Source organism: Mauremys mutica, chromosome 25, assembly GCF_020497125.1.
Source record: "Mauremys mutica isolate MM-2020 ecotype Southern chromosome 25, ASM2049712v1, whole genome shotgun sequence".
In the NCBI taxonomy this organism is placed as follows: Eukaryota; Metazoa; Chordata; order Testudines; family Geoemydidae; genus Mauremys; species Mauremys mutica.
This window is the reverse complement of record NC_059096.1, coordinates 14,150,190-14,177,713: the sequence shown is the minus strand read 5'-3', so window position 1 is coordinate 14,177,713 and position 27,524 is coordinate 14,150,190. Positions and strand designations below refer to the sequence as shown.

The following is a 27,524-nucleotide window of genomic DNA, read 5'->3' as shown; positions in this document are numbered from 1 at the left end:
TTGCACTTGGCTCCTTGGGTGCACAACCTCCCCAGTAGCGCTTGGACATCACTGTGGGGCATTATGGGACAGCTCCTGAAAGCCGGCACCTGTCCATGTAAGCAACAGAATCAGCACTGTCACTGTGTCCACCTAAGTACAGCAGCCATGACGCTCCACCGCTCGGGGAAGTGGTGTTACTAAACCGGCATAGAGAAGCACTTACATCAGCAGGACCCACAGTTAAGCGCAGACGCTTCCATGGTTAGGTTGACGCAAGGCAGCTTACGTCATCCTAACCATGTGCCTAGGCAGCACCTCTGCAGAAAAGGACCTGGGGGTTACAGTGGACGAGAAGCTGGATATGAGTCAGCAGTGTGCCCTCGTTGCCAAGACGGCTAACGGCATATTGGGCTGTATTAGTAGATCGAGGGAAGTGATTATTCCCCTCTATTCAACACTGGTGAGGCCACATCAGGAGTATTGAGTCCAGTTTTGGTCCCCCCACTACAGAAGGGATGTGGACAAATTGGAAAGAGTCCAGTGGAGGGCAACAAAAATGATTAGGGGGCTGGAGCACATGACTTATGAGGAGCGGCTGAGGGAACTGGGATTGTTTAGCCTGCAGAAGAGAAGAATGAGGGGGGATTTGATAGCTGCTTTCAACTACCTGAAAGGGGGTTCCAAAGAGGATGGATCTAGACTGTTCTCAGTGGTAGCAGATGACAGAACAAGGAGTAATGGTCTCAAGTTGCAGTGGGGGAGGTTGTAGAACTGATGAATGAAATTGTTTTTAATTGTTCACTTTATTAATGTAACTTCATAAGTAAAGTTGTATGAATGAAACAACATTCATTCATAAAACCGGTTTCCCCAGTAACTGGCTAATTGACCATTAAGATGCTTGTTAAGAGCCATAGCTGTTCAGCCAGTTGCCGTTGTAAGTTTCACGGTCAATCCAGTTCCTGCTTAAATCACTAAGACTTGCACTGTTTCAGTATTGTAACTTCTGCTCACTGTTTGCCATTCACTACACTTGTCTACACGGTAACTCAAACTCCATTTTAAAACGCTCACTCCATTTTGTAAAAGCTTGCTGCAGCCTTCAGTTTTGCAAAACTCGGCTATAATCTTATTAGTTTAGTTTAGATGTGTGACTGAGGTATGTATGAATGATGGAATTCCGGCACCAGCCTGTCCTGATGAAATAAAGTTCAAACACCAACGGCTGAAGATGCGGACAAGAGCCCTAACAAAGTGTGAAGAGTCCACCCTAAAAAGGTACAATAGAAGGAAGATCAAAGCCAGGTCCGAGGCTGAAAGTCCCGTCTGCAATTGACAGGTGATCAATCACCAAACCCAGAGGCAGTGTGACACAGCAAGACCTATAGACTCTGGATTCAAACTGAAGCCTACAAAATGATGGGCGAGATGGAAGGCTTTGGAGGGTAACATTCTGCTGCCAACATGGGAGAGCAGACCCAGCCCTTCCTTGTGCCCGGCTTTCCTGGCCAGTTAGCCGCCATGAGCTACGAACCCAAGCTGCGAAATCAAGCCATGAACTCAAGCTATGTCCGGGACTGGTGACTATGCAGCAACTGCAGAACATCTGATGTGTAAATGTGCATGTGTGGATGTGTGTGTGTGTGTCTAGGTATTAGATATTAGTTATTGGTCATAAATCAAATTGTGTTATCATAATAAATGTGGCATCTTAGTCTTGCCCCCTGAAACGATCCTGTATAGTTTTGTCTACATAACAAGGTCTAGGTTGGATATTAGCAAACACTATTTCCCTAGGAGGGAAAGCACTTTATTAATGTAAAGTGAAGCACTGGAATGGGTTCCCTAGGGAGGTGGTGGAATCTCCTTCCTTAGAGGTTTTTAAGGCCAGGCTTGACAAAGCCCTGGCTGGGATGATTTAGTTGGGGTTGGTCCTGCTTTGAGCAGGGGGATGGACTAGATGACCTCCTGAGGTCCCTTCCAGCCCTGAGATTCTATGTAGACCAGGCCTGACGGGAGAGCCCCTCCCGTTACTGTCGACACTGCAGCACTACCACCCTTCGTAACAGAGACGTATGTTTCTCTAATGATGATCCATCTATGGGGCTTGAAAGGGGACCACTGGATTTAAAAGCATGAGCCGCTACTGCATGAGCCACACTGCGCTGGCCTGGGTTAGGCATCGAGATCCCCTTTCATCCAAATGCCTCAGGACTTCTCCTTCCTGGTACATCGATGGGGTAACTGAGGCAAAGGGAAGGGAAGTGATTGTAGCAGAGCAGGACAGTCCTGGGGACAGAGGCTGCACACGGAGGTTTGAAAACAGGCTCTTCAATCCAGCAGAGGCAGGTGTAACACGATCCAATGGCGGGAAGTTGAAGCCAGACAAATTTACACTGGAAATAAGGTATCAGTTTTTAGCAGCGAGGGTAACTAATCGTTGGAACAACTTTGCAAGGTGGATTCTCCAATCCTGACAATTGTTAAATCAAGTTGGGACGTTTTTCTAACAGACCTGCCCTGAGGATCACTGTGGGGCAGGTGTCTGGCCTGTGCGATCCAGGGGATCAGACTGGATGGTCCCTTCCGGCTTTGGGATTAGGAATGCACAAGCCCCCTCCGAGATGCTGGACTCCTGGCAGCCTCGCAGGGCTCCACTGAAGGGCAGGAGATGCCTGTGCCCAGTCAGAGCCAGAATCAGGGCCCTGAGGCTCTGGCCATGGAACATGCCAAGAAGAGCCTGCTCTGGGCAGTGTGCCCAGCTGGCACCATCTCCTCAGGGAGCGCACGGCCCAGCTGGCCCAGCAAGCTCCGGTCAGACTCAGGTCCCCGGACCACAGGCAGGCTAGAGGGGTGATGACACTCATTGTCCCTGGGCAGCCCTGGGACCCCGGAGCAGAGCTCTGGGCTAGGGCCAGGAATGCCTGTGCTGGGTGAGCCCCTAGCCCATGGCCCCCATTGATCCAGAGTGCACAGACTCGAGTCTCCATGGCCCACCCAGCCTGTGGCCTCTCCTCTGGGCCTGCCATCAGCCAAAGCTGCTTTGTCATTCCCTCCATGTCCCCCGGGAGCAGGAGCCACATTAACTGCTCATCAGAACCAACAAGGCAGCCCTGGGATGGCAATGCCCAGCGGCCACTGCCAACCTGAGTCAGCCTGCGGCCTTGCTGCTCAAAAGCTCAGCATCCCCCCCGGCCCCCGAGCCCCAACCCCCAAACCTGAGGGTTTCACTCAACACGGACCCCCAAAAGCAAAATCTGGAGTCACCAGAACCCCTGAACTAACAAGCAAGCGCAGAGGCTGACTGGTTAAAACATCCAGCCCCTAGCAAAAACTACCAGCCCCTCCCCCTTCCCCAGGGAGGCAGTCGCTCCAGTGAGATGCATCAATTACAGGGTTTTCTGAGGCATCTGATCTTTCACCAGTTTCTAATAATACTCAGCACTTCCACGGCATCTGCAGCCTCAAAGCGCTTGGCAGGCATTAAGGGCCCGATCCGGCAGGCCCCCCACCCCTCTCTGAGCTGGATAAGAACTAGTGCACACACGTGCCCAGTCCCTGCCCCCTCCTGAAGGCCTCCCAGCACCACCGCCGAGCGAGAGGATCGACCCGGCTTTCTTTGCAGCTCACCAGGAAAAGGCTACTGGGCAGAGGCCTCTGGCAGAAAGCCCATCCCTGCAGTGAAGTGAATCTTTCTGTTGATAAGGAACTGACTGAGTGTGGGTGCAGAGATGACAGAAGGGGAGAGAAATGACTCATGGAGGAAATGCTGGGATTAGCCTCCTTGGCTTCAGAGGATTCAGCCCATCAGATTCCTCTGCAGGCACCTCCAGTGACTGCAAAGGGCTGGCAGGGAGCCGGCCCTCGGACCACCCCAGCTGGGAGCAGAGGCTGCCGGGCCACTCGCAACATCGGTGGGCTGAAGCAATGAGCGTGACTTCTCCCCGCTCTGGCCCCGCTGCCGTGAGTCATGCTGCAAAGCATCAGACTGAAAGCCTGTGATCAGGTACCAACCTGAGCAATACAGGAAGGGGCCAGGGGGAAGTGTCTGGGTGTGAGTTTCCTGCCGTGAGTGTTGTGTAGCAGTGGGTAATGGAGGGCGCTGCATCTCTTGCAGCAGGTGCTAGGGTGGCCATGGGGGGTGGCGCCTGGGTGCCCGCAGCTCCTGGCGACTTCCCTGGATTGGGCACCTCAGTCTCACCTGGTCACAGATCAGCTCCCACTTCTTCTCGCTGTCGTACTGGCTAAGCAGCTTCATCTTGTCGGGCGGCAAGTTCATGGAATCCTGCAGGGGAGACAGACGGGGATGAGACAGGAGAGGGTTACATCCCAGCTGCCATGACCATGAGGGAAGCAGAGCCCCGGGTGGGGAGGGCTGAGTCTAGCCATCCGTCTGTTTAGGCCCAACCTGGACAATGCAGGGTCCCTTGCACCCCAGGTATCTGGGTGATGTCACCCCATCTTCCTCCAGTGCCCTGGACCCAAGGGGCTGGGCTCAGGTCTCCACCCTCCTACCAGCATTGCATCCCCGCCCCCCCAGCCCACCCTTCCACCTCCAAGGACGGAGCCCCTGAGCTCCAGCTCCATGTCAGGAAGTGGTTGGGTTGCTCCGTCACCAACCAGAGCTGCCAGGACTGGTCAGGTCTCGGAGAGACAGACTCCCAGCTCAGCACAACCCTGGCACAGACACAGACAGTCTGTCCTGGACAGGTGGAGACCTCCAACATCCACTCTAGTGTCTGGCTGCAGAACGAGAGGCTTCAGCCTATAGTGTCCTGAGGACTCCCCACTCCAGTGCTCCTCACCACCAACCCAGGAGCTTCCTCCCCCTCGGGATTTGCACTGCACATGGCGCTGGGGGGGGGACGGGGACAGGGCAGAACCCCAGGAACTTGCTCAGTGCTGCGGTGATGCCTGTGCAGCACACAAGGATCAATAAAGCCAAGTTGAGTTTCAGTGCAATGATTTAAGCTCCTCATCACCAGTTGACAAGCCCAGACTCCCACTGATGGCGTGTTTTAACTGGGGGCCTCCGGATGCTTTAGAATCAGCTGCTCACGCCTCACAGCTTGGCCCTGCCTGGTGGGTCAGTATCGTTCTCTCTCATTTTATGAACGGGGAAACTGAGGCACGGATGGGGGATGTGATTTGCCCAAGTCCATACAGGGAGCGACTGAGTGGGGTGTAGAACCCAGGAGTCCTGGCTCCCAGCCCCCAGCTGCATTAAATGCGGTTACCGCTCTCCCTCCGAGAGACCACGTGGGAGCCGTGTGCAGTCGCGTGATTGGTCTCAGCCCATGAAATCAGTGTCTGTTTAGAGGCATGAGCTCAGCGGCAGGATGTTGTGCGCTGCGGTGTTCCCAGCACTGATGTTGCTCAAGCTCCTTCCTGCTTCCCCATCCCATGGCAGTCGGTTTGGGCCCGATCTGGAGAGATGGGGAGCCAGCGAGAGCCCTGGGCAGCTCAGCCTGTCCCGGGATCGGTAGGGTGACCAGATGTCCCGATTTTATAGGCACAGTCCCGATTTTGGGGTCTTTTTCTTATATAGGCTCCTATTACCCCCCACCCCCTGTCCCGATTTTTCACATTTGCTGTCTGGTCACCCTAGGGATCGGGCCCCTCGTGTGGGCACAAACGGTTGGCTTCTCCAGAGGCTGCCCTCGCGTCGCGTGTGCAGCAACAGGACGTGACGTCACTTCCCCTTGCCAAACAGGTAGCACAGGGGACTTCACTTCTCCTTCTGCTCGGCTGTGCTGGGGGAGGGGGAGGGCCTGAGGCAGTTACACGAGTCGCAGCTCGCTCACTGAGCGCCGGTGCCGGGACCCAGCGAGGAAGCCACCAGGCCAAAGTCCTCTCCCTTCCAGCACAGGGCCCCATTGAGCCTACAGCTCCCAGCAGGCCATGCTCCACCCTGGCCTCCAAGATGGAGCCCAAGCACACAGACCTGCCTGCCCTGGGATTTCTGGAGCTCCCGGGGCAGCCTGCCAGGACTCAGGGGTGGCAATGGGGCTGCATGAAAGGAGCCCCGAGGGACACTAACCGGGGACGGGGGCCTGATCCTGCTCGAGAGATGAAGCCCAGCAGTTCCCCACAGACACTGAATGCAGAGTGTGGGTTATTTTCCTGGTTCTAAAGAAAATCGTCACTTTTCCCCCCAAAAAGCAAGGACCCGGGAGCTAAGGCCCAGGGAGGGGCAGCTGTCAGCTGGGAGGAAAAGCTCCATTGCCCATTGAAGGCAGGAACAATGACACATGGTGCTCATGGGATGCACCTCCATCATGCGATGAGCTGGCAGGTGTTTATGTAAACCAGTGCCCTCTACTGGATGGACTGAGAACTGCTCCACTGAGGGTCATAGACCCTACACTGCTAACAGGGATTCTCCTTTAGCCCAAAGGCTCAAGGCTTGTGCTTTGCAAGCAGGAGGATCTGAGTACTAGCCCAACCAATGCAATGACTCTGAGTGGTGACAGTGACAGCTGTGAGGTGCCTGGAGATTTCTCACAGTGCTAAAAGTGGAGGGCAGCCAACACTCATGGCATTTCACACAAATTAGCTTGAGCCATCAGGCTACCAGGCTGCAAAGCCTGGGCAACATGAACACAACATCCTAGGAGCCCAGATAATGAGAAACAAGAGAGGAAACATGTTCCCAGAGGGATTTGGGCTCAAAACCAAAACTGCTCGAGAATAAAGAAAAGAGCCTTGGCTCACTTGAGAGGAGCGCGTCCAGGAGGAGACCTGCCAAGCCAGATGCACTCACGGAGCGGAAATCTCACCATCCGCTAACTGCACTTCAGTGCCCTTGTGGTGCATTCGGGATGAATGAGGCTGTCAGAGGCGATTGAGAGGAGACAAGATTCTGCCAAGGACACGGAGCCACCTCAGGAGAGGGCTCAGGGATTCTCCAGCAGCGGGGAAACCCACGGCAGAAAGGCATCCCAGGGCCTGGGGAGAACCTTGCTCCAGGCACAGCTGGGGTTAGGCGGGTCCCACTGGATCCAGCTCACTCCCATCTGTGCTGGCTCATTCGGTCCCTTTGCTTTGGAAACACTGGGGTGAGCATGTGGCGGGGGCCCTCCTCCCTCCCGCAGCCATGCAGAGCCGAGCTGAGCTGAGCGGGAGGCTAAAATTAGGCTGCGAGGCTAGAAACAGAAATAGCCACGGAGACAATCAACAGCCCCGGCGCTCGGTGCCTGGGCGCTGAGCAGGATCGTGCTCCTATTGCGAGCAGCCAGCTGAGAGCCAAGCTGCACCTGCGGTGGGTGTTCTCCCAGGAACGGGCCCCGTTCCCACGGCACCCACTGCCAGAGGTGATGTGGGTTCTGGGCACGGTGCCACCTGGTGCCCAGGAACCACTGGGCACAAGGGCAAGTGCAGCATGTCAGATGGTCTGTTAACTAACAGCACAGAGCTCTCCGGGTAGGCAGGGCTGCCTTCGGCTTCCCCGGACATCACACACAACCGCCCTCACCTACGCGCCGCGTTGAACGGCTCAGGCGCTCATGGACAATGGGCCGTTTCCCAGCGTGGAGCAGCCCTGGCAGGACGATCTTGGGGCTAAAGCACCGGGCTGGGAGCCAGAACTCCTGTCTCCAACGAGTCACTTCCTCTCCCTCTCTGTAAAGCAGATACCCTGATGGGGGAGATTTACACATCACAGCCCAGGCTGGGAGAGCCTGGCACGGGAGGGGCTGGCAGGGGTGGGGCTTTCGCTCCAGCAGAGAGACAGCAATGCCACCCGCCCATCGTACCCTCTCTCGTTAACATCCTTGACCAAGGAGAGATGCTGGGTGCCACCCCCCAGCGGTGGCTAATGCAGCTGGGCAGACCCCTGCCGTTTCACCAGTACCAGGGAAGGCAGGTCAATAGGACCTTAAACCAACGTGAGGGCCTCACGGACACGGGGCAGCTCTGAACCTGAGCACCTGGTTCCTGTCCCAAGGGAGCCATCTTCCTAATTGTCCTAATTCCTGCCCTGGCTTCGTGCCCAGCCCCCCACCCCACTCTGCTGGGGCCAGGATCCCTAACTCCCAACCATTCAGGGAGCCCCCTCTGGCCTCCTCCCCATTTCCAGGACATCTGGGGGCTCCATTCAGGCTGTAAGAGCCCAGCTGGGCTCACAGGTCTGCGTTCTCCCAGCCCAGGCACAGAGCTGCCCTCCCTCGTAGGGATCGGCCAGAGATCCTCCAGGGCTTTGCTCAGCACAACTGCTGGGGGCAGCTCACGCGCTGAGCTTCACTTAGCTTCCAAAGCGCCACGGTTAATAAAGTGGAGCCTGCCCCCCCACTTGGCTCGCCCCAGGGAAAGCAACCGTCTGTGCTCCCAGAGCTCCCAGCTCTCGCTGGCCCCTGGCCCAGGCTCGGCTGCCTGGGCTACGCAGGGACTTAAAGCCCTCAGCGAACGAGATGCCGCACTGGCATCGCCACCAGGTGCCTTGTCCTGACATTCCCCAGCCCATCGCCTCAGGAGCCTCCTCAGCATGGCGGGGAGGGGGATAGCTCAGTGGTTTGAGCACTGGCCTGCGAAACCCAGGGGTGTGAGTCCAATCCTTGAGGGGGCCACTTAGGGAACTGGGGTAAAAATCTGGCTGGGGATTGGTCCTGCTTTGAGCAGGAGGTTGGACTAGATACCTCCTGAGGTCCTGGATTCCTCCCTGGTCTGGAGTTTCCATCCTGCAGGGAGCAGTCAGCACATCTGCATGCCCCCAGCTGTGCCCCCCGCCCACGCCAGCACATCTGCATGCCCCCAGCTGTGCACCCCGCCCACGCCAGCGCACCATTACAATCCTCCCCTGGGAACAGGGCCCAGCACCACGCTCTGGCTGTCCCGGCCCAGGCACATGGAGTGACAACAGGGCCAGGGGAAAGCTTCCTCAGGCAGAGTTCAGTGAACAGACTGAATCCTCCAACCTGGCCAGCCCCCTCATCAGATCTCAACAGCTCCACCCCAGTCAGTACTTGGAAGGGTGTCCCCCAGGTGGGGCTGGCACTGCTGGATGGGACATAGCCCCAAGGCTCTGACCATTTGTGATCACTAAAAATCCCACGGCACGGCACCCTGCAAGAAGGGTCAAGTGAACCCTGGTGTCCGGGCCAAGCTCCAGTCTGGCCGATTACTTCCTGCCTCCCCTAGCTCTTCCCAGCAATTTCAGTTGCATAAGGAATCCTTCTTCACTTCCTGTCCTAGACTAATGTGTTGCATTATTGTGCGCTATTAAGCAGCTGCCTATTCCACCCCAGAGGTGGCTGCATTTCAGTGCTGGGTGAAGCAATTCCTCCCCACAGCTGGCACAGTGGGCTGGGATAAAACGGGCTCTATAAATGTAGGTCCGTATTATTACGACAAACAAGGAGCTGCAATGGAGGCAATTGCCTCCACATTTGTTTTTAAACTCCAGTGAACTGACTGCCAATTAACGCGTTCGTAGGCGCTGTCTGGACATTCAATAGCTCCGGGACACAAGCCTTTGTGGCTTCCCCCAGCCTACGGGTCCAGACTCCCAGGTTCCCCTGGAGTCTTTATGCCGCATGGTCCCTCTGTTACCAGTGAACACAGTAGGACCCTTAGCTCAGCTGGGTGCTCTGGGCACCACTGCAATACAAATATAAGAGCATAAGAGTTGCCACGTGGGGTCAGACCAATGGTCCATCTAGCCCAGTATCCAGTGCCAGAGCTTCAAGGGGGATCGTACAGAACAGGGCAATTCTGGAGTGATCCACCCCTGTCTTCCACTCCCAGCATCTGGCAGCTGAAGGTTTAGAGTCATCCCGAGCATGGGGTTGCATCCCTGCCCATCCTGGCTAATACCCATCGATGGACTGATCCTCCAGGAACTTGTCTAGTTCTTTTTTAAACCCAGTTATACTTTTGGCCTTTACAACATCCCCTGGCAATGAGTTCCACAGGTTAGTTGTATGTTGTGTGAAAAAGTACTTCTTGTTGCCAGTTAGCCACTGCAATTCCCAGCTATACCGATTCCACAAATGGGCCATTGTGCACCACTTTCCCTGGTCAGAGGGACATTGGTGACTCAGCAAGGAGATGCTGGTGTAATGGCTTGAGCAGAGGAGTAAGAGCCAGCAGCGCCTACTGCGTCTCTTTCCCATACGCACGCTCAATACGGTTTGCAGCCAGGACTGGACTAAGTCATGGGGCTTATGGGCCATGGCTAGGCCCCAGGATCTCAGCTGTCACATTTCCAGCCTTTGCAGATGTAAAGAAAAAGCTTGAAAAATGTGACCTGAATGTGACTGCCTGAGTCTGCAGAGAGCCTGAAACAACCTCTCCAAAAAGCATAGACTTCCCCAATGATCTTAACTCTGAACCCTGCTGCCACTCCTGAGACAGGCAGGGCCATTGGGTGGTGATGGGGTGGCAGGGGCCCTGCAGTGGGCTGTGCCACCAAAGCCCCAGATCCCACCACCAGGAACTCTGCTCCAAATCCAGGCTCCAGCGCCTGAGCAGCTCTGTGCTGATCCGATTGGCATGCAGTCACCTGAGGTCCCACAGAGCACCTGGGGACACTGACCTAAGCCAGCTGGCTCCTTCCCGGCTGTGTTCCCTCAGCTGCCCAGGCAATTCAGCTCCGGTCAGGAGGGAGGGGCCATTTGTGATCAGAGCTGGGTTCCAATCTCAGCTCAGGCTTCCCCGGCAGCCCCACCCCAACACACACACCTCACTGCGTCAGGCAGGGAGCTGCCATCTTACTACTCTCTGCCCTGTGCCAGACACCCATGGCCTCGTATAAATAAGCTTTCCTGTTAAGGATCAGAATACTCTGCACTGCTCTAGCACTCTCATCCACTGATCTCTGGTCACCAGCATCATTAGCCCATTTTACAGATGGGGAAACCAAGGCCCAGAGAGAGGCCATGACTTGCCCCAGGTCACACAGTGAGTGGCAGAGCTGGGAACCCAGGAGTCCTCATGCCCATTGCAGGGCCCTGCCCATCAGAGCACACTGCCTACCATAGCAGCAGCAGGACGCTGCGTGTCCTACAGAGAGTGGTTTGGTCACGTTTTGAAACCTCAGGAAATGGGGCACCCCTGGGGGTGGCTGAAGACTTGGGCTGGCGCGTTTAGCTGAGCGGGAGCAGAGGAGCCTCTCCAGTCGGGTTATGCCAGCGCCTTTAGCCAGGAGCGGGTCCTGCCTGGCCAAGGGCCAAAGTCACTGACCCAGCCCAGAGGAACTGTCCCAAGGGAAGGCAGGGCAGGGTGGGAGCCGGAAGGGCAGCCTTGGACATGCTGGCAGCACCCAGTGGCCCCATGGAGATCAGGGCCCCATGGTGCCAGGCGTGGAACAGACACACGGGTACAGCTACGCAGCCTGCAAGAGTCTGCAGCAGTGGGCCTCCGAGCCAGGCTGAGCCAGGCTGAGCCAGGCTCTGGCTGACGGGCTAAGAACAGCTGCGCAGCCAGCGCCTGGAAGCCATGACTTGGCCTGGAGCTCGGGCTCTCAAGCCCCACGCCCCACGCCCCAGAGCCAGAGCCGCACCGTCCACCCAGCAATTTTCAGGGTGGCAGCACGAGCCCAGGTGTGTCAAGCCAGGCCCGGGGGCTGCTGTGCAAAGGCACCCAGAGGGACAGGCCCTGCCCCAAGCAGCTCTCAGCCTGAACTAGGGGGTCCCGATTTTATAGGGACAGTCCCGATTTTGGGGTCTTTTTCTTATATAGACTCCTATTATCTCCCCTCTCTCCCCCCCCCTGTCCCAATGTTTCACACTTGCTGTCTGGTCTCCCCAGCCTGAACAGACAAGGGCTGGGAGGGGAAACTGAGGCGGAAAGGGGGAAGGGAGTCAGCCACCATCACCCAGCAGGTCAGGACGGAGCTGGGAGCCGAACCCAAGTCTCTGAGTCCCAAGGCAGCGCCACAGTCACTAGCCTGCACCGTCTCTCCCTCGCTGGCGGCGGGATGGCGGTGAGGCTCCAGGGGTGTCAGCCAGGCCCCTCGCGCCAGCACAAAACGTGCAGGTAGATCGAGGGATGATGCAGAGACAAAGCAGCAGGCCCTGGGGGTGGGGGGAAGGGATGCAGCCAGGGGCTGCCCTGGCCCCGTCAAGCCAGCTGGCAAGTGCGCTAATCCCACCCGACTGCTCAGCGATGAGAACAGACGAGCGGGAGGGAAACGAACTATAACATGAGCCAGGGGCTGCCCACATGCCCGGGGCACCCCCCAGGGGCACCCAGAGACAGGGACGTGCCCGGGGCACCCCCCAGGGGCACCCAGAGACAGGGACGTGCCCAGGGACACCCAGAAACAGGCACATGCCCGGGGCACACCCCAGGGGCACCCAGAGACAGGGACATGCCCGGGGCACCCCCCAGGGGCACCCAGAGACAGGGACGTGCCCAGGGCACACCCCAGGGGCACCCAGAGACAGGGACGTGCCCAGGGACACCCAGAAACAGGCACATGCCCTGGGAACACACCCACGGGGACACCCAGAGACAGGGACGTGCCCAGGGCACACCCAGAAACAGGCACATGCCCTGGGAACACACCCACGGGGACACCCAGAGACAGGGACATGCCCACAGGCACCCAGAGACAGGCGCACGCCCAGGCCACCCCCAGAGGCCCCATCACACGGAAGCCGCCCATGGGCGGACACATAGCAGGCACCCGGGGGGGCAGACACAGACACAGCTCAACACCAGCCCTTCCCCAGAGGCAGCTGCACCGCCCGAGGAGCATCGCACTGCCCAGGCTTTTCTCCACAATGACATGGGCTGTTTCCTGTCACCACCTCCCGCCAGCACAGCCTGGCCTGGCAGCAGCACCCGCGGCCTGTCTGGGACCAGCTAGGCGGTGGCTGTGGGGGATCCCCCTCCCTCCCTCTTCCCAGTGCCCCCCAGGCCGGCCAGGCAGCGAGGGGCAGGAAGCAGCCGCCCTGCTGCATCCCTGGCTACCATCACGGGTGGCTTCAGCGGGTTGTGGCATGAGAAGCAGAGCGAGAAAATGCTGGGCCCCTCCCTGTGGTTTCCTGCCAAGAGACACGTGCGCTCCTGGCATCTTGGGGAGTGGGGGAGCTCCCAAGGCAGGGACCTTGAAAACAGTAAAAAGAACTAAAAAACAGAAAAACAGTAAAAGAACTAAAAAAGAGCCACCGTGGCTTAACAACCATGTAAAAGAAGCAGTGAGAGATAAAAAGACTTCCTTTAAAAAGTGGAAGTCAAATCCTAGTGAGGCAAATAGAAAGGAGCACAAACACTGCCAACTTAAGTGCAAGAGTGTAATAAGAAAAGCCAAAGAGGAGTTTGAAGAACGGCTAGCCAAAAACTCCAAAGGTAATAACAAAATGTTTTTTAAGTACATCAGAAGCAGGAAGCCTGCTAAACAACCAGTGGGGCCCCTTGATGATCAAAATACAAAAGGAGCGCTTAAAGACAATAAAGTCATTGCGGAGAAACTAAATGGATTCTTTGCTTCAGTCTTCACGGCTGAGGATGTTAGGGAGATTCCCAAACCTGAGCTGGCTTTTGTAGGTGACAAATCTGAGGAACTGTCACAGATTGAAGTGTCACTAGAGGAGGTTTTGGAATTAATTGATAAACTCAACATTAACAAGTCACCGGGACCAGATGGCATTCACCCAAGAGTTCTGAAAGAACTCAAATGTGAAGGTGCGGAACTATTAACTAAGGTTTGTAATCTATCCTTTAAATCGGCTTCGGTACCCAATGACTGGAAGTTAGCTAATGTAACGCCAATATTTAAAAAGGGTTCTAGGGGTGATCCCGGCAATTACAGACCGGTAAGTCTAACGTCGGTACCGGGCAAATTAGTTGAAACAATAGTAAAGAATAAAATTGTCAGACACATAGAAAAACATAAATTATTGAGCAGTAGTCAACATGGTTTCTGTAAAGGGAAATCGTGTCTTACTAATCTATTAGAGTTCTTTGAAGGGGTCAACAAACGTGGACAAGGGGGATCCGGTGGACATAGTGTACTTGGATTTCCAGAAAGCCTTTGACAAGGTCCCTCACCAAAGGCTCTTACGTAAATTAAGCTGTCATGGGATAAAGGGGAAGGTCCTTTCATGGATTGAGAACTGGTTAAAGGACAGGGAACAAAGGGTAGGAATTAATGGTAAATTCTCAGAATGAAGAGGGGTAACTAGTGGTGTTCCCCAAGGGTCAGTCCTCGGACCAATCCTATTCAATTTATTCATAAATGATCTGGAGAAAGGGGTAAACAGTGAGGTGGCCAAGTTTGCAGATGATACTAACTTCTCAAGATAGTTAAGACCAAAGCAGATTGTGAAGAACTTCAAAAAGATCTCACAAAACTAAGTGATTGGGCAACAAAATGGCAAATGAAATTTAATATGGATAAATGTAAAGTAATGCACATTGGAAAAAATAACCCCAACTATACATACAACATGATGGGGGCTAACTTAGCTACAACAAGTCAGGAAAAAGATCTTGGCGTCATCATGGATCGTTCTCTGAAGATGTCCACGCAGTGTGCAGAGGCGGTCAAAAAAGCAAACAGGATGTTAGGAATCATTAAAAAGGGGATAGAGAATAAGACTGAGAATATATTATTGCCCTTATATAAATCCATGGTACGCCCACATCTCGAATACTGTGTACAGATGTGATCTCCTCACCTCAAAAAAGATATTCTAGCACTAGAAAAGGTTCAGAAAAGGGCAACTAAAATGATTAGGGGTTTAGAGAGGGTCCCCATACGAGGAAAGATTAAAGAGGCTAGGACTCTTCAGCTTGGAAAAGAGAAGACTAAGGGGGGACATGATAGAGGTATATAAAATCATGAGTGATGTGGAGAAAGTGGATAAGGAAAAGTTATTTACTTATTCCCATAATACAAGAACTAGGGGTCACCAAATGAAATTAATAGGCAGCAGGTTTAAAACAAATAAAAGGAAGTTCTTCTTCACACAGCGCACAGTCAACTTGTGGAACTCCTTACCTGAGGAGGTTGTGAAGGCTAGGACTATAACAATGTTTAAAAGGGGACTGGATAAATTCATGGTGGTTAAGTCCATTAATGGCTATTAGCCAGAATGGGTAAGAATGGTGTCCCTAGCTTCTGTTCGTCAGAGGATGGAGATGGATGGCAGGAGAGAGATCACTTGATCATTGCCTGTTAGGTTCACTCCCTCTGGGGCACCTGGCATTGGCCACTGTCGGTAGACAGATACTGGGCTAGATGGACCTTTGGTCTGACCCGGTACGGCCTTTCTTATGTTCTTATGCCTTGGGATGGGGGCAGGGGGTAGAATGCAGGAGCACCTAGGGTGCCAGGGGCTGGTCGTGGGCGGGAGTCGTGGGAGTGGAGGGGACTGTGTCCAGAGTCCATCTCATGCTGATGGAGAGGCCACCGACAGGAGCGGCCCCAGTGTAGACTCCTCATGGGGGAGTCTCCAGATCCCCCCACTCTGGGGATGCTTATGGGACTAATGGGTTCCCACCCTCAGCCCCCCGTGCTGCCCTTTGGAGACACTGGAGTCTGAGGGTCCCATTGGGCTCCAGCCGCCAGCACGCCACCAAGCTACGCAAAGGGGCCTCCCTCGCCCCGGCCCATGCCCCCCCGCTGGGCCGGCTCAACAAGCCCCACACGATTCGGCACCTGCTCCTGTGCCCCTCCTCCCCCACCCCACACACACAGACGCTCCCCTGGGTTGTTTACAAACTGGGCCTGGTAACATGCCCATTAGCTCCTCCACCCTCCTGACTCTGCCTGTGCCACTGGGGCTGGTCAGTATCCAGCCGTATGGGCCCTGTGCATAGAGACTGCACAGCCCCGCTCCAGGGGCCTCCTTCCCCAGAGGCGCCTGTACTGCATGATGCAGCCAGCGCTGCACCCACCCTCCACCTGCTGCTGCCATGGCCGAGCCGGACACCAGGCAGCGCAGCCGCTGCCTGCATTATTGATGGCCCAAGGTTCGGGAGCGGATTGTTCAGCCTGGGCTCCAGGCCCCTCGCAGACAGGAGGGATGAAGTTGAGCCTCTGGCTCACCAATCGGGGGGAGAGGGGGGCTCTCCGCTCCCCCCCGAGGGGCCAAGGAGGCACCTGGCAGGGACCGTGCTGCTGCCATGGTGCCAGGCGGATTATTGGAGGGGAAGAAAGGACTCGCCCCCACTCCCAACCAGGGCTGGGCTGAGGCACTTGTTACCCACATGGGGGCTGCCCAGCGAGGAGGGGCACTCCCCAGGGGCACCCAGAGACAGGGACATGCCCAGGGCACCCCCCAGGGGCACCCAGAGACAGGGACATGCACCTGGCTAACTATCAGAGCCAAAGTGTTTAGCTGACAGAGGCTGGTGACTGGGTTCCATAAACCCGCCCAGCCAGCCCGGTGCCCGCGGCACCGAGACACGGCTAATGCCGGCCGGCACTACGCCGGCTTCTGCCTGCTACTGCAGTCCTGAGCTTCTCAGAGCCCAGAGCCACCTTCTCGGGAAGCTGCGGCCAGTCGCGCCAGGCTGTTGGCCTGCAGCCATCTCTGCACTGGGCACTGATGAAAGACCCCCACTTATTTCAGGGATTGGAGTCCAGGCTTCAGAGGCAGAAACCCAAGTGCTGCGTATCAGCCCCACAGGTGCTGTGCCAGGCACCGGGGGCAGAAGGCCAAGGGCAGTAAAGGGTTATGGCCTTGAAATGCAGGCGCCCCTGGCCTGGGCCTGCTTGGCCCCGGGTGGAGATTATGGTTCTAGCTGCCGAGAGGGGAAGGAAGCAGAGCTGGACCCGTGGCACCTGGACAGACTCGGCTGAGCACTAGGCGTGTCCTGTGTGGCTGGCTGCCTTCATTCCCTCCCCCCGGGGCTGGGGAAGTGGGAGCTGAAGGTTGGGCCTGCCTGAAAAACTGACGGATTCAGTACATTGACCCGCAACCAAACGAACCAGCCCCACTCTGGAGACTCTGCGCCCAGCACGGCAGGGACCAGCAAGGAGACAGGCCTAACTGGCTAATCACTGGGGGTTATTCATCCATCTAGGCTGATCACTGCTGGCATCTGCCATCTGTGCCATATTAACCCTCCCGGACCTGATGCCCCACCCAGGGCACAACGGCTTCTTTCTGGGGCCAGAAGTGAACAGTGCCTCTGGGGGGGAACGGCTGTCGAAGCACTTCCATTTGTACAATGCCTTTCCCTGCAAACTGAGCACAGCCCCTAGCACTGAAATGCAGCCACTGCTGAGGGCCGAGCATGGCAGCTGCTTAACACCCCAGCGTGGGGCAGGATGGCTTGGCGGGAGCATTGGGAGGATGTGCCATGGGACAGCTCTGAACAGCACCCACTGCTCAGAGCTGAGTGACTGCGAATTCCACCACGGAGGCAGGGGGATCGGTCGGGGGCCGGGGACGGTGCAGGTAGAAGTGATGGGGGAGGAAGTTAAAAGGGACAGTTTAGGCTGAGTGACGAGTGCATGGAGCCAGGGTCACTGCTGCCAAATGGGTCCAGGGAATATCACCCAGGAGATCCGGGGATTGGAGCCTCACGCTGGGAGGCAACGGGAACTGGGGCTGGGGGAGAGATCCTGCAGGGGAAGCCCCAAGAATTGCCCCGCAGGGGAAGAGAGCTGAGGATTATGTCTGGTGGAGCCGCCATTGCTTGGGGCATTTAAAACTAGCACATTACAAGAGGGGACACTCCTGCTTGGGGAGTGGGGGGAGGGGTTGGCTCCATGTGCCAACAGGCATCTCCAGCTGGAGCTTTTAGAATAGCATCACTCCACCCCAGCATGTGGGGCGGACCCACCAGAACTCAGGGGCTGCTCCTGAGGTGAGCCTGATGATCAGTGCAGGGGTTGACATGTGCCATGGGAGGGGGCTCTGCCCTGGGAAGCGAGGGGCAGGGCAGCCCCGCAGAGTCCATCTCCCCAGGTTCGGGGGGAGGAGCGGTTCAGCTGGAGCCAGTCAGAGCACAAGCAGGAAAGACGCTTCTCACACTGAGCGAGAGACGCATGAACCGCACCCAGATCTGGTGCAGAAATAAGCACCAGCCCAGCTTGTGGCTGAAAGGCAGGAGCGGCATGTTGCCCCTCACTACTAGCGGCACCATCAGAAGCTCTCAGATCCCTGCCCCTGATCAGCCCTCACAGCCACCCGGATGGAGGGAGATTGTCCCCATGGCACAGAGGGGAGAGCCAGGCCCAGAGAGGGGCAGTGACCGGCCCATGGTCACACAGAGGCCTGGCAGAGAGGAACAGAACTCAGGAGTCCTGGCCCCCAGGATCAGTGCAGTATGGCTGGAGCAATGGCTCCCACTCCTCCCTGAAGTAGGCTGAAGGCTCCAGTTGTCTCTCGACCCCCTCCAGGATCAGGCAGGAACCCGTCCTGTTCACCCCACCCTGCTGGGCCCCTGCTCTCGGGGATCCTGCACCCAGGCCCACCCAACAGATGTACTTGCAATGGCCCCACGGAGACAAGCCACTGGGGAGCGACTGCTGCACTCCCCATCCTGGGGGCTGCCATGGTGGAGACACAGACCCCTGGAGCCTACCTGGACCAGACCACTCAGAATACATGGCAGGTACAAGAGCCAGATCTTCCCTCCCCTGCAAGCTACGGTGGCACCACGGCCTAGTGGGTAGGGCCCTGGATTGGGCATCGGGAGACCTAGGTTCTATTCCAGACTGGGACACTTAGCTGCTGGGTGACCTTGGGCAAGTCCCTGCCCTCGCTGGGCCTGAGGGTCCACACCTCGGATGTGGCTGTCTGCAGCGCCCAGCACCACGGGCCCTGATCTCACTGGGGGTCTCCAGTGCTACTGGGATAGAACCCCCCCACCCTGTAGCCCTGCTGGGGGAGGGGCAGGATATGCCCACCTGCCCAGGAGAATGGGGGAGGCAGAAACAGACTCCAATTCCCCGCCCAAACTTGGAATTTGGTCAGCACATTTTCCCCCCAAGAAAGAATAAAGTGCATCCACCCTCCCCCGCCTCCCCCCAAACTGGCCAAGCCACTCCTGAGGCCCACATGCTCTCACGGCACTCAGCTGGGTTGGGGGCCCCAGCACCCCACAGGGCTGGGCGCAAGGAAAGCCAGGCCTTAGCTGAGCAGCCTCTGTGCCTCAACCCCACTGACCCCGTCTGAGGAGCAGGGCCGGTCGCCTTGCCCCAGGGCAGCAGTGCTATTGGCTCAGGGTTGATACCAGCCTCACCCGGCAGCAGAGCCCTGCCTGCCTCCCGCCCCGCCTGCCTCCCGGCCTCAGGACCAGCTCCTCAGTGCAGCGCCAGGTGGCTCCAACTCAGTAAGTTGTTCAGATCAGAGCTGCCCCCACTGTGTGGTAACGTCACGCAGAGCCAGGCAGCCCCTGGCCCAGGCCGGGCTGACCAGTGTAGGCTTCCAAAAGCCAAGGCCACTGACTCTGCTCCTTGGATCAGGTCTCCATCCCCTGCAAGGTGAGACTCCAGGGGCTGGAAGCGAGCAGGTCCCCAGGCTTGGAACATTCCCCCCTCCCACACGCAGCACCAGCTATGGGGTCTCCTCGGCCCTCCTGGGCTCCTGATGCCAGAACGAGACCAGAAAAGCACCCAAGCACCCGTCACTCACGCTCCACAAGGAGTTGCTAAGGCACTTGAGGCTGCTTAACATATTGCTGTGACTGAGCAGCCGCCTGCTGCTCCCAGCTCTATTTTAAGAGCAAGCAGCAGCTTCCCTCTGCACATGGAGTAAATCTGGTTGCTCAGCCACCCTCGCGTCCCAGCCTCTCAAACACCCTCCCACTCACCCCCCACATCCCCAGCGGCTCCAGGCCCTCGCTCTCTGTCGCTGCGTCACCGGCCATGGAGAGCCCGCCCAGGCAGCCGGCAGAGAGCGCGTGCGGCCCGCAGGTCAGGGCGTGGCGGCGCACGGCTCTACGGCACGGGGAGGCCGGAGGAGGCAGGGACAGTGACATCGCCAGGCAGATTCCGGTGCTGGGGAGTATGGCCAGGGAAAGGCTGCCAAGCAGCAGGAGCTCTTTCCACCCCAACCCCCTCCAGAGCAGGATTGTACAGAGGAGCAGGTAGTTTTAACCTGTTCGACAACTTGTGGGCTTGGTAGGAGGGGGATCCGCAGAGCTCAGCCCCAGCGTGGCTCACACTGCTCAGCTGCAGAGAATGGCAGGAACGGGCCACGGCCTGGGCCGGAGAAGAGAATCGTTGCGTGTGATGCCAGAAGGGATCGTCACACTCACTGAGTCTGGCCTCCCACATAACACAGACCAGAGAACCTCACCCAGGGATTTCTGCACCAGCCCACAAGGTCTGGCTGAGCCAGAGCGGGTCTGTGAGACAGACACACCCAATGATGTAAAGGCTCCAGGCCCCAGAATCCTCCGTCAGTTGTTCTAATGGTTATTTACTGCCAATATTAACAAATTCTGCCTTATTTCTAATCGGATTTTCTCTAATTTCAGCTCCCCGCCGCTGGATCTCGTTATGCTTTTGTCTGCTAGAGTAAAGAGCCCTCTGCTATCAGAAATCTTCTCCACACCTAGGGACTTGTAGACCATGATTCTGTCACCTCTTAACCGTAACTAAATACACTGAGCTTCCTCGGTTTCTCTCCCTAAAGCCGGGCTGCAGGTCTCTTCTCGGCAATTTGTCAACATCCCTTTTGTAGGGCAGACACCAGCCCTGGACACAGCAGCCAGGAACAGTCACCCCAATGCCACACGCTGCGGCATTCACTCCCTTAGACCTGGCCTGCACCTGGAACAGCTTGTCCTAGTGGAGACACGGCTTAGGCTGATCCCTGAAAGAATAAGCCACCCTGGGAGAAGGACTTTTTGCCCTGTCTTGTGAGTGTGATTTACGTTCTTTGTTCCTGGGAGTCTGACCTTCCACCTACCTGCATTAGGACACATGTGCATGAGGCCGTCCAGATCACTCTGTACAAGTGACCTGTCCCCAGCATTGCTTACCACTCCCTCAGCGTGTCTCAGCTGCAGACTTTACCAGCAATGGTTACAGTTTGTTCCAGATCATCCATACAGACAGAGAATAGCAATGGGCCAAGCACAGATCCCTGTGGGTGCCCACTGGAAACCCCCTGCTGGATGACGATTCCCCATTAACGATTCCTTTTTGAGAGCTATCAGTTGCCAGCTTTTAATCCGTTCAACATGTGCTGCACCGATTTTGTACCGTGCTCATTTTTTAGTTAGACTGCGGCCAGAGTCTCCCAGAGAGCTCCCCCAGGGCCAGCTTTTCCAGAGTGCTCAGCTCCCATTTCATGTACCAGAATAAGAGCCAGTTTTTCAGAAGAGCAGAGCACAGTGGGCTCGGAGCTCTGTGGAGAATCTGGCCCCAGATGTGGGTGCTGAGCACTTGGAAACCTCGCCCTGGACTCTTGAGAACCTGAGCCCAGCTGGGCCACTGGTTGGACCAGTGTGGTGGGCATAGGAGGCCAGACGAGGTGGACCAGTGATAAGCTCCCCCCTCAGCCTTCCCGGCCTGTGCACAAGCCACACAGCCGAATTCTGAATGGAGCTGTTGCGAGGGAGGGGTCATGTGACCTCACCAGCCCAGCTGAAAATTCATTCAGCTATTTTTGGATGGGCCTGCCTGCAGCCCCTGCTCACATTCACCTCCCTCCAGCTTTGGCCTCAATTCCCAGCTCCATCTCTTCCTGACCCTCTCCCCGCCTCTCTCAGGGCCTGTGGAAAAGCACCTGGGCTTGCAGGGCACTGGGGAATTCTAGCAAACGGCCACTGGAAAAGCTGCACCAGTGGGAATCCCTCCCAAATCTGGACCGAGGGCACGTCCACGTGGAGAAGCTGATGGGTAACGCTGCAGCAGAGTAACTCTGTGTGGACACTTCTCCAAAAGAAAAGAGATTTTATTCCAGATTAGACCAGCTTGATTCCGTTCACACAGGGGAGTTCTAGAGGAACAACTATTCTGCTAGAGCGATTCCAGCAGGACTCCCCATGTAGACAAGGCTTTAATAATCAAGGATAAAAAGCACTGACTGGAGCCAGGAATCCCCCTGCAATGCCAGCCCGGGGCTCTCCCCGCCCCACAGCTCAGCCAGTGCCCGTCAATCCCAACCCGCAGCCTCCTGCTATCCCATCCCCAGCTCTGCCAAAGTACCTCCTTCCTGCCTTACAGTCTCTCCTCTGGTACCCCCGTCCTCAGTCCCTCACCACAGTTCAGCCTGCCCCTCAGCCACCTCCCCCCGGCAGGACCCCCGGCATCGCCAGGCCTGGCGTCTCCTGAGCACAGGTTTCCATTCATGCCGCACTGTGTGACTGTGACCTCGTCCCTTGCTGGGTGTCTGTGATGCGACTGTTCTGTGGGGACAGGCGGTTCCTCATCCCCTGCCCTGGAGGGCCAGAGCTTTGCTTTTTGGCAGGTCCCTACCGTTCGACCTGTAGCCCTCTGAATGGGTAAAACATAATCCTCAGCATTGCAACTCTGAGAAATGACAACTCCTGCTGCACAGCTCACAGGGCGACTGCCAAGGGGCAGTCCCCAGGAAGGGACTTAACACCCCAGAGGATGCCCAGGATAGACAGGGATGGCAGAGCTTTGTCCTCAGTGATGTCCAATGGCATGAGAAGGATTCAGAAACTCACCCGCTGGTAACCTCAGCCCGGTTGCAGTCCAAGTCTCTGGGGGTGAAAGGCTAATGCATTAGGCTGAAACAGCCACAGGCTTGACCCACCCCGCAAAATCTCTCTCTGTCCAACCAAAGGCCTGGCTGGTTCTAGTTTATGGAGGGGATGGTATGATGGGATAGCCTAATTTTGGCAATTAATCTTTGATTATCAGCAGGTAAATATGCCCAGTGGTCTGTGATGGGCTGTTAGGTGGGGTGGGATCTGAGTTACTACGGAGAATTCTTTCCTGGGTGCTGGCTGGTGAGTCTTGCCCACATGCTCAGGGTTTAACTGATCACCATATTTGGGGTCGGGAAGGAATTTTCCTCCAGGGCAGATTGGCAGAGGCCCTGGAGGTTTTTCGCCTTCCTCTGCAGCATGGGGCACGGGTCACTTGCTGGAGGATTCTCTGCAGTTTGAGGTCTTCAAACCACGATTTGAGGACTTCAATAACTCAGCTATAGGTTAGGGGTTTGTTACAGGAGTGGGTGGGTGAGATTCTGTGGCCTGTGTTGTGCAGGAGGTCAGACTAGATGATCATAATGGTCCCTTCTGACCTTAAAGTCTATGAGTCTAGTCCATGGGAACTTGCCTGGGGCTGCAGGGCCATCCCAGCTGCCTGCAAAGCACAGCCCAGCCAAGCCCCAACGTTTTCGCTTTGCTGATGCAGCTACAGCTCTCGGGAGCTGGGGGAGAGCCATGGGATGGTATGCACATGCATTGCACCCACAGTGCACTGCACTGCACTCTCGTGAATAAACTTTGATCTAACCAGCATGCAGGCCCCTGCAATGCTGAGGGTTATGTTTTACCCACCAACTCGCCAGTACAGAGAAGTGTTTAGAGAGAGCATTGAAAGTTCACAAGCAGATTTAGACCAGGCCCCAATTCCTGCATGCCTAGCAAAAACCACCCCTATGCTCGGAGCATGCTCAGTGAGAGTAACTGGCATGGGGGAGTCCATGGGAAGGAGGAAGAGAGATTGGGACATCAGCAATGTTTCACAAGAGGCAGAGTTCCCATGTTACTGCAGGCAGGCACCCTGCTGCGAACTCCCTCTTGCAGAGCTAGGCTTAGGGTCCTGGAGGTGGGATGGGACTAAGACGTGCTGTTCTAATAATGCTACTTTGCTCTTCTCGTCGCCTTTCAGCCCAGGGTCTCAAACCGCTTCACCTGCATTCAGTCAGCCTGACAATGTCCCCACCTTCCGTATGGGGAAACAGAGGCAGACTTGCCCATGGACACCCAGCCAGGGAGTAACAGAACCCAGAAATCCTGACTCCCAGTCACCTGCTGTAACCAGCAGACCATGCTCAGCCTGGGAGCACACTGTAGATGTGAATCATCCTATCCTCATGAAGCCCCTGCCTCACCCCAAGTGGTATATAACCTAGAAACATAGAACCACAGAAATTCAACCACCCCTGCAATGGAAGGCAAAGTTTGAACAACGAACCCAGGCCAACCCCCCTCCCCCCGCCTCCTCCACCACCCACCCACGTACACAACTGCATAGAACCCATGTATCTAGAGCACATGTAGCAGATACAGGTGGACACTGCTGATGTTAGAGCCTGTGTTCCAGGCAAGGCAGGCATTTCAGTGCCACCCCGTCCTGCAATTGGTGTAAGAGACAGCAAAGTCTTGAGAAGAATGTATCAGCCTTGACCTGAGCTTTCCTAGCCAGCAGCAGAGGGAAACCAATATGATCCTTGTCAGTTTAAGGACTGCTCAGTGCCGAACAGCGATAGTGAAAACTGACCAGAGTCTTGTCAGCTGTGCTGGGCTCAATCCTAAGAACATCCCATGGGGCACTGCCTGGGTGGCACCAGGGCCTCGTGTGGAATCTTTGCTGTGTGTCTGTAACACCCGGGAACTTTGTATTTTTACAGCGAAAGCTGCAGGACCTGAGAGCCGAGCCCCCTTCTCTCGCCAGGGGCAGCAAGGCAGTGGCTCTTTCCAGGCTTACAGAGAGCAGTAAACTCCAGCTGCCCACGTTTACTGGTCCCACTGAACTGCGTGGCTAACCCCTCCCCCAGCCGCTGGGAGGTGCACAGACATGGCTTCTTTAAAAGGCAGCTCAAAACACGACCCTGCCAGGGGCCTTCCTAGGCTGTAGCTGAAGCGGGAGTTCTAGGCTCCCGGGGCAAGATTCCCTGGCTGACCTGCGCAGGGGGTCAGATGAGATGATCATAATGGCCCCACCAGGCCCCCAAATCCATGACACTGTGAAGAGGCTATTAAGGGAAACGCCCGCAGAGCAAAGAGGAAAGCTCCCGTTCGTAGGCTCTGGTTAACGGGCAGGAAACGAAGGGTCATGCTGAACGGCTGCTCCGCAGAACAAGGGAAGTGACCAGGAGCTCAGGACTGGACCATCCAATTTGCTGTGTATATGGAGCGCACCGAGGATGATACAAAGTCATGTGGGCTAGTGGGGCTGGTCTTCGCTCGGAGCTCAAAGCACTGTACAACAATCGCTGAATGAAGTCGCACAGCCCTGCTGGGAGGAAGCTTATCCCCATGCTACAGATAGGGAAACTGGGGCTCAGGAAGGGAAAAGGACTTGCCCAGGGCCACGCAGCAAGCCAGTGGCAGATGCAGGAATAGAGCCCAGTTTACCTCATTCCCAGCCCCGTGACCTCACCACAAGACCATGCACCCAACCCCATGATGGAGGAGACTGAGAGAAATGCCAAGTGGCCGTGAACGTACTGAAGGACTTGGCAGAAAGACAGGAGGTGAAAGGGCCAGTTTAGGGGACTGTTTAAAGTACCTCTCACCAGGTGTCGGCAGTAGGTGCAGTGCAGGGATTACACAGTAGAAGCACTATCGCTTTAACATGTTTAGCACACGCCTTAGTCCCAGCAACTGTACAGGCAAGACCAAGAGTCTGAGGAGCTTGGAAAAGAGATGACGTAGGGGGAGGGGGGGGGACACATGATCGAGGTCTATAAAATCATGACTGGTGTAGAGAAAGTAAAAAAGGAAGCGTTATTTACTCCTTCTCATAACACAAGAACTAGGGGTCACCAAATGAAATAAATAGGCAGCAGGTTTAAAACAAACACAAGAAAGTATTTTTTCACGCAACGCTCTGTCAACCTGTGGAACTCCTTGCCAGAGGGTGTTGTGAAGGCCAAGACTATACCAGGGTTCAAAAGGAAGCTAGATAAATTCATGGAGGATAGATCCATCGATGGCTATTAGCCAGGATGGGCAGGGATGGTGTCCCTAGCCTCTGTTTGCCAGAAGCTGGGATTGGGTGACAAGGGATGGATCACTCGATGATAACCTGTCTGTTCATTCCCTTTGGGGCACCTGCCATTGGCCACTGTCAGAGGACAGGATACTGGGCTAGATGGACCTTTGGTCCGACCCAGTATGGCCGTTCTTATGAAATCCCATTTCCAAAAGGGACGTAGGCACTCAGGAGCTTAGCCTCCCTTATGCACTTGTGAAAACGTTACCCCAAATCTTGTTATAACTTGCTCAAACGCCACGTGCAGTGGCAAACTGATGGACACTGATCTTGGGAGAGCCCCTGAGAGCTGAGTTAGGACTGAATGAGGCAGGGAAATGAGGCAGGGAAGGAATCAGGAGCAGCAGGTGAAAACAAACAAATAGGCTCCTCGAATGGGATAAAGGGGGGAAAATGCAATTCACGATATAGTGTAATTACGGACTCTTCACTTAAGCCAGGAGTGGATCCCAACCTGCAGCTCTGTGCCCAGGAGTCATTAGCTCCTGCTGAGCTAGAGCAGAGGCTGAGAAAGGCCTAGGAGAAGGAGAGCAAAGCTGGTGACCAGGATGGAAAGGGGGGGGGGTCCTCTAAAACAAGGAATTTCAAAATCAAATATTGTTTAGCATGGAAACCAGTAGCATTAGAGAGGGTTTGACTGAGGTGTTGAAGATTTCAAAGAGCTCTAGTGACTGTGAAAGCTGGATTGTTCCCTTCTGTTTGTGCCTGTCCCATAACTGGATTGGGGGTGGGTGAAGCCACTCAATTGAACAACAAATTGAAGCAGCATATAAACAACTTGCGGAATTCCTTGCTGCAGGAGGGCAGAGAGTCAAATCCGAGCCTAGATTTAAAACAAGGATGGACCCCAAATACCAAAGACGCACAAGCCATACAACTGAAGGACACAAACTGACGGCTGCAGAGGTCGGGAAGGAACGGTTCACCTCCTCTGGGGTGCACTGCACAGGGGCTGAGTGCATTACACCCACACACGCTTTCACTGGACTATCAGGAACTGGCTGCTGCCAAAGGCAGGATCGCGCATTAGCTGGACCAATGATGCAATCTGGCAAACGACAGTTTCCAAAACATCTAAATTCTAGGCGGTGCCAGGAGAGGGCCAAGCACTAAATATCTGGGTTAGAATTTAACCCCTTCCCCCCAGGTCTGTCTCCCAACAATCCCGAAGGTCAAGGCACTGAATCAAATTACAAATCAAAAGTCGAGGGAAGTGACGTGTCCCAACCTCACTGCTCCTGCCCGGGGGTTCCCCTGGCCAACGCCCGTCCATTTTAAACTGACATTGTGACCCAGCCAGTCTCTCTTTTTTGAAAGCAGAGAGAGATCTGCTTCCGTTTGCAGGCCCAGGCCCAGCTAGCCAGGCAGCCGAGATAACGGTCATGTTGCAAGAACACAGGAGTGAAAAGTTACAGTGCCGACATAGCTCAGGGCGGGCACGTGGCTGGGTGGGCGTGCAGTGGGGTCCCCTCAGAGACGCCTCGATATCAGACGGGTTTTCTCTTGCTCTCTCACACACAACTTCTCCGGGAGGCCAGATATTTCCTCCCCAGGGGCGAGAGGCCAAGAAGCATCACCCACCAGCTTCCGAGAGGGAGCAGGTCTTGGTGACCTTCTCGCTGGGCACAGGACCGTCACGCTTGGATAGAAATGGGGGCCAGGCCGGCCAGTCCCGTGTGCTGGCCCCACCGCCCCGGTGACTTGGACACCCTGG

The 27,524-nt window shown here is 55.9% G+C and overlaps 1 protein-coding gene across 2 annotated transcripts in view; it reads right to left on the bottom strand.

The window, feature by feature from the left end:
* Positions 1-27,524, bottom strand: part of FMNL1 (formin like 1) — a 62,067-nt gene that overhangs the window by 34,084 nt on the left and 459 nt on the right. For both annotated transcript variants that reach the window (XM_044999550.1, XM_044999549.1), the window contains exon 2: positions 4,184-4,267. In XM_044999550.1, the coding sequence (XP_044855485.1) occupies positions 4,184-4,267 (84 nt within the window). The remainder of the gene's footprint in view (positions 1-4,183; positions 4,268-27,524) is intronic.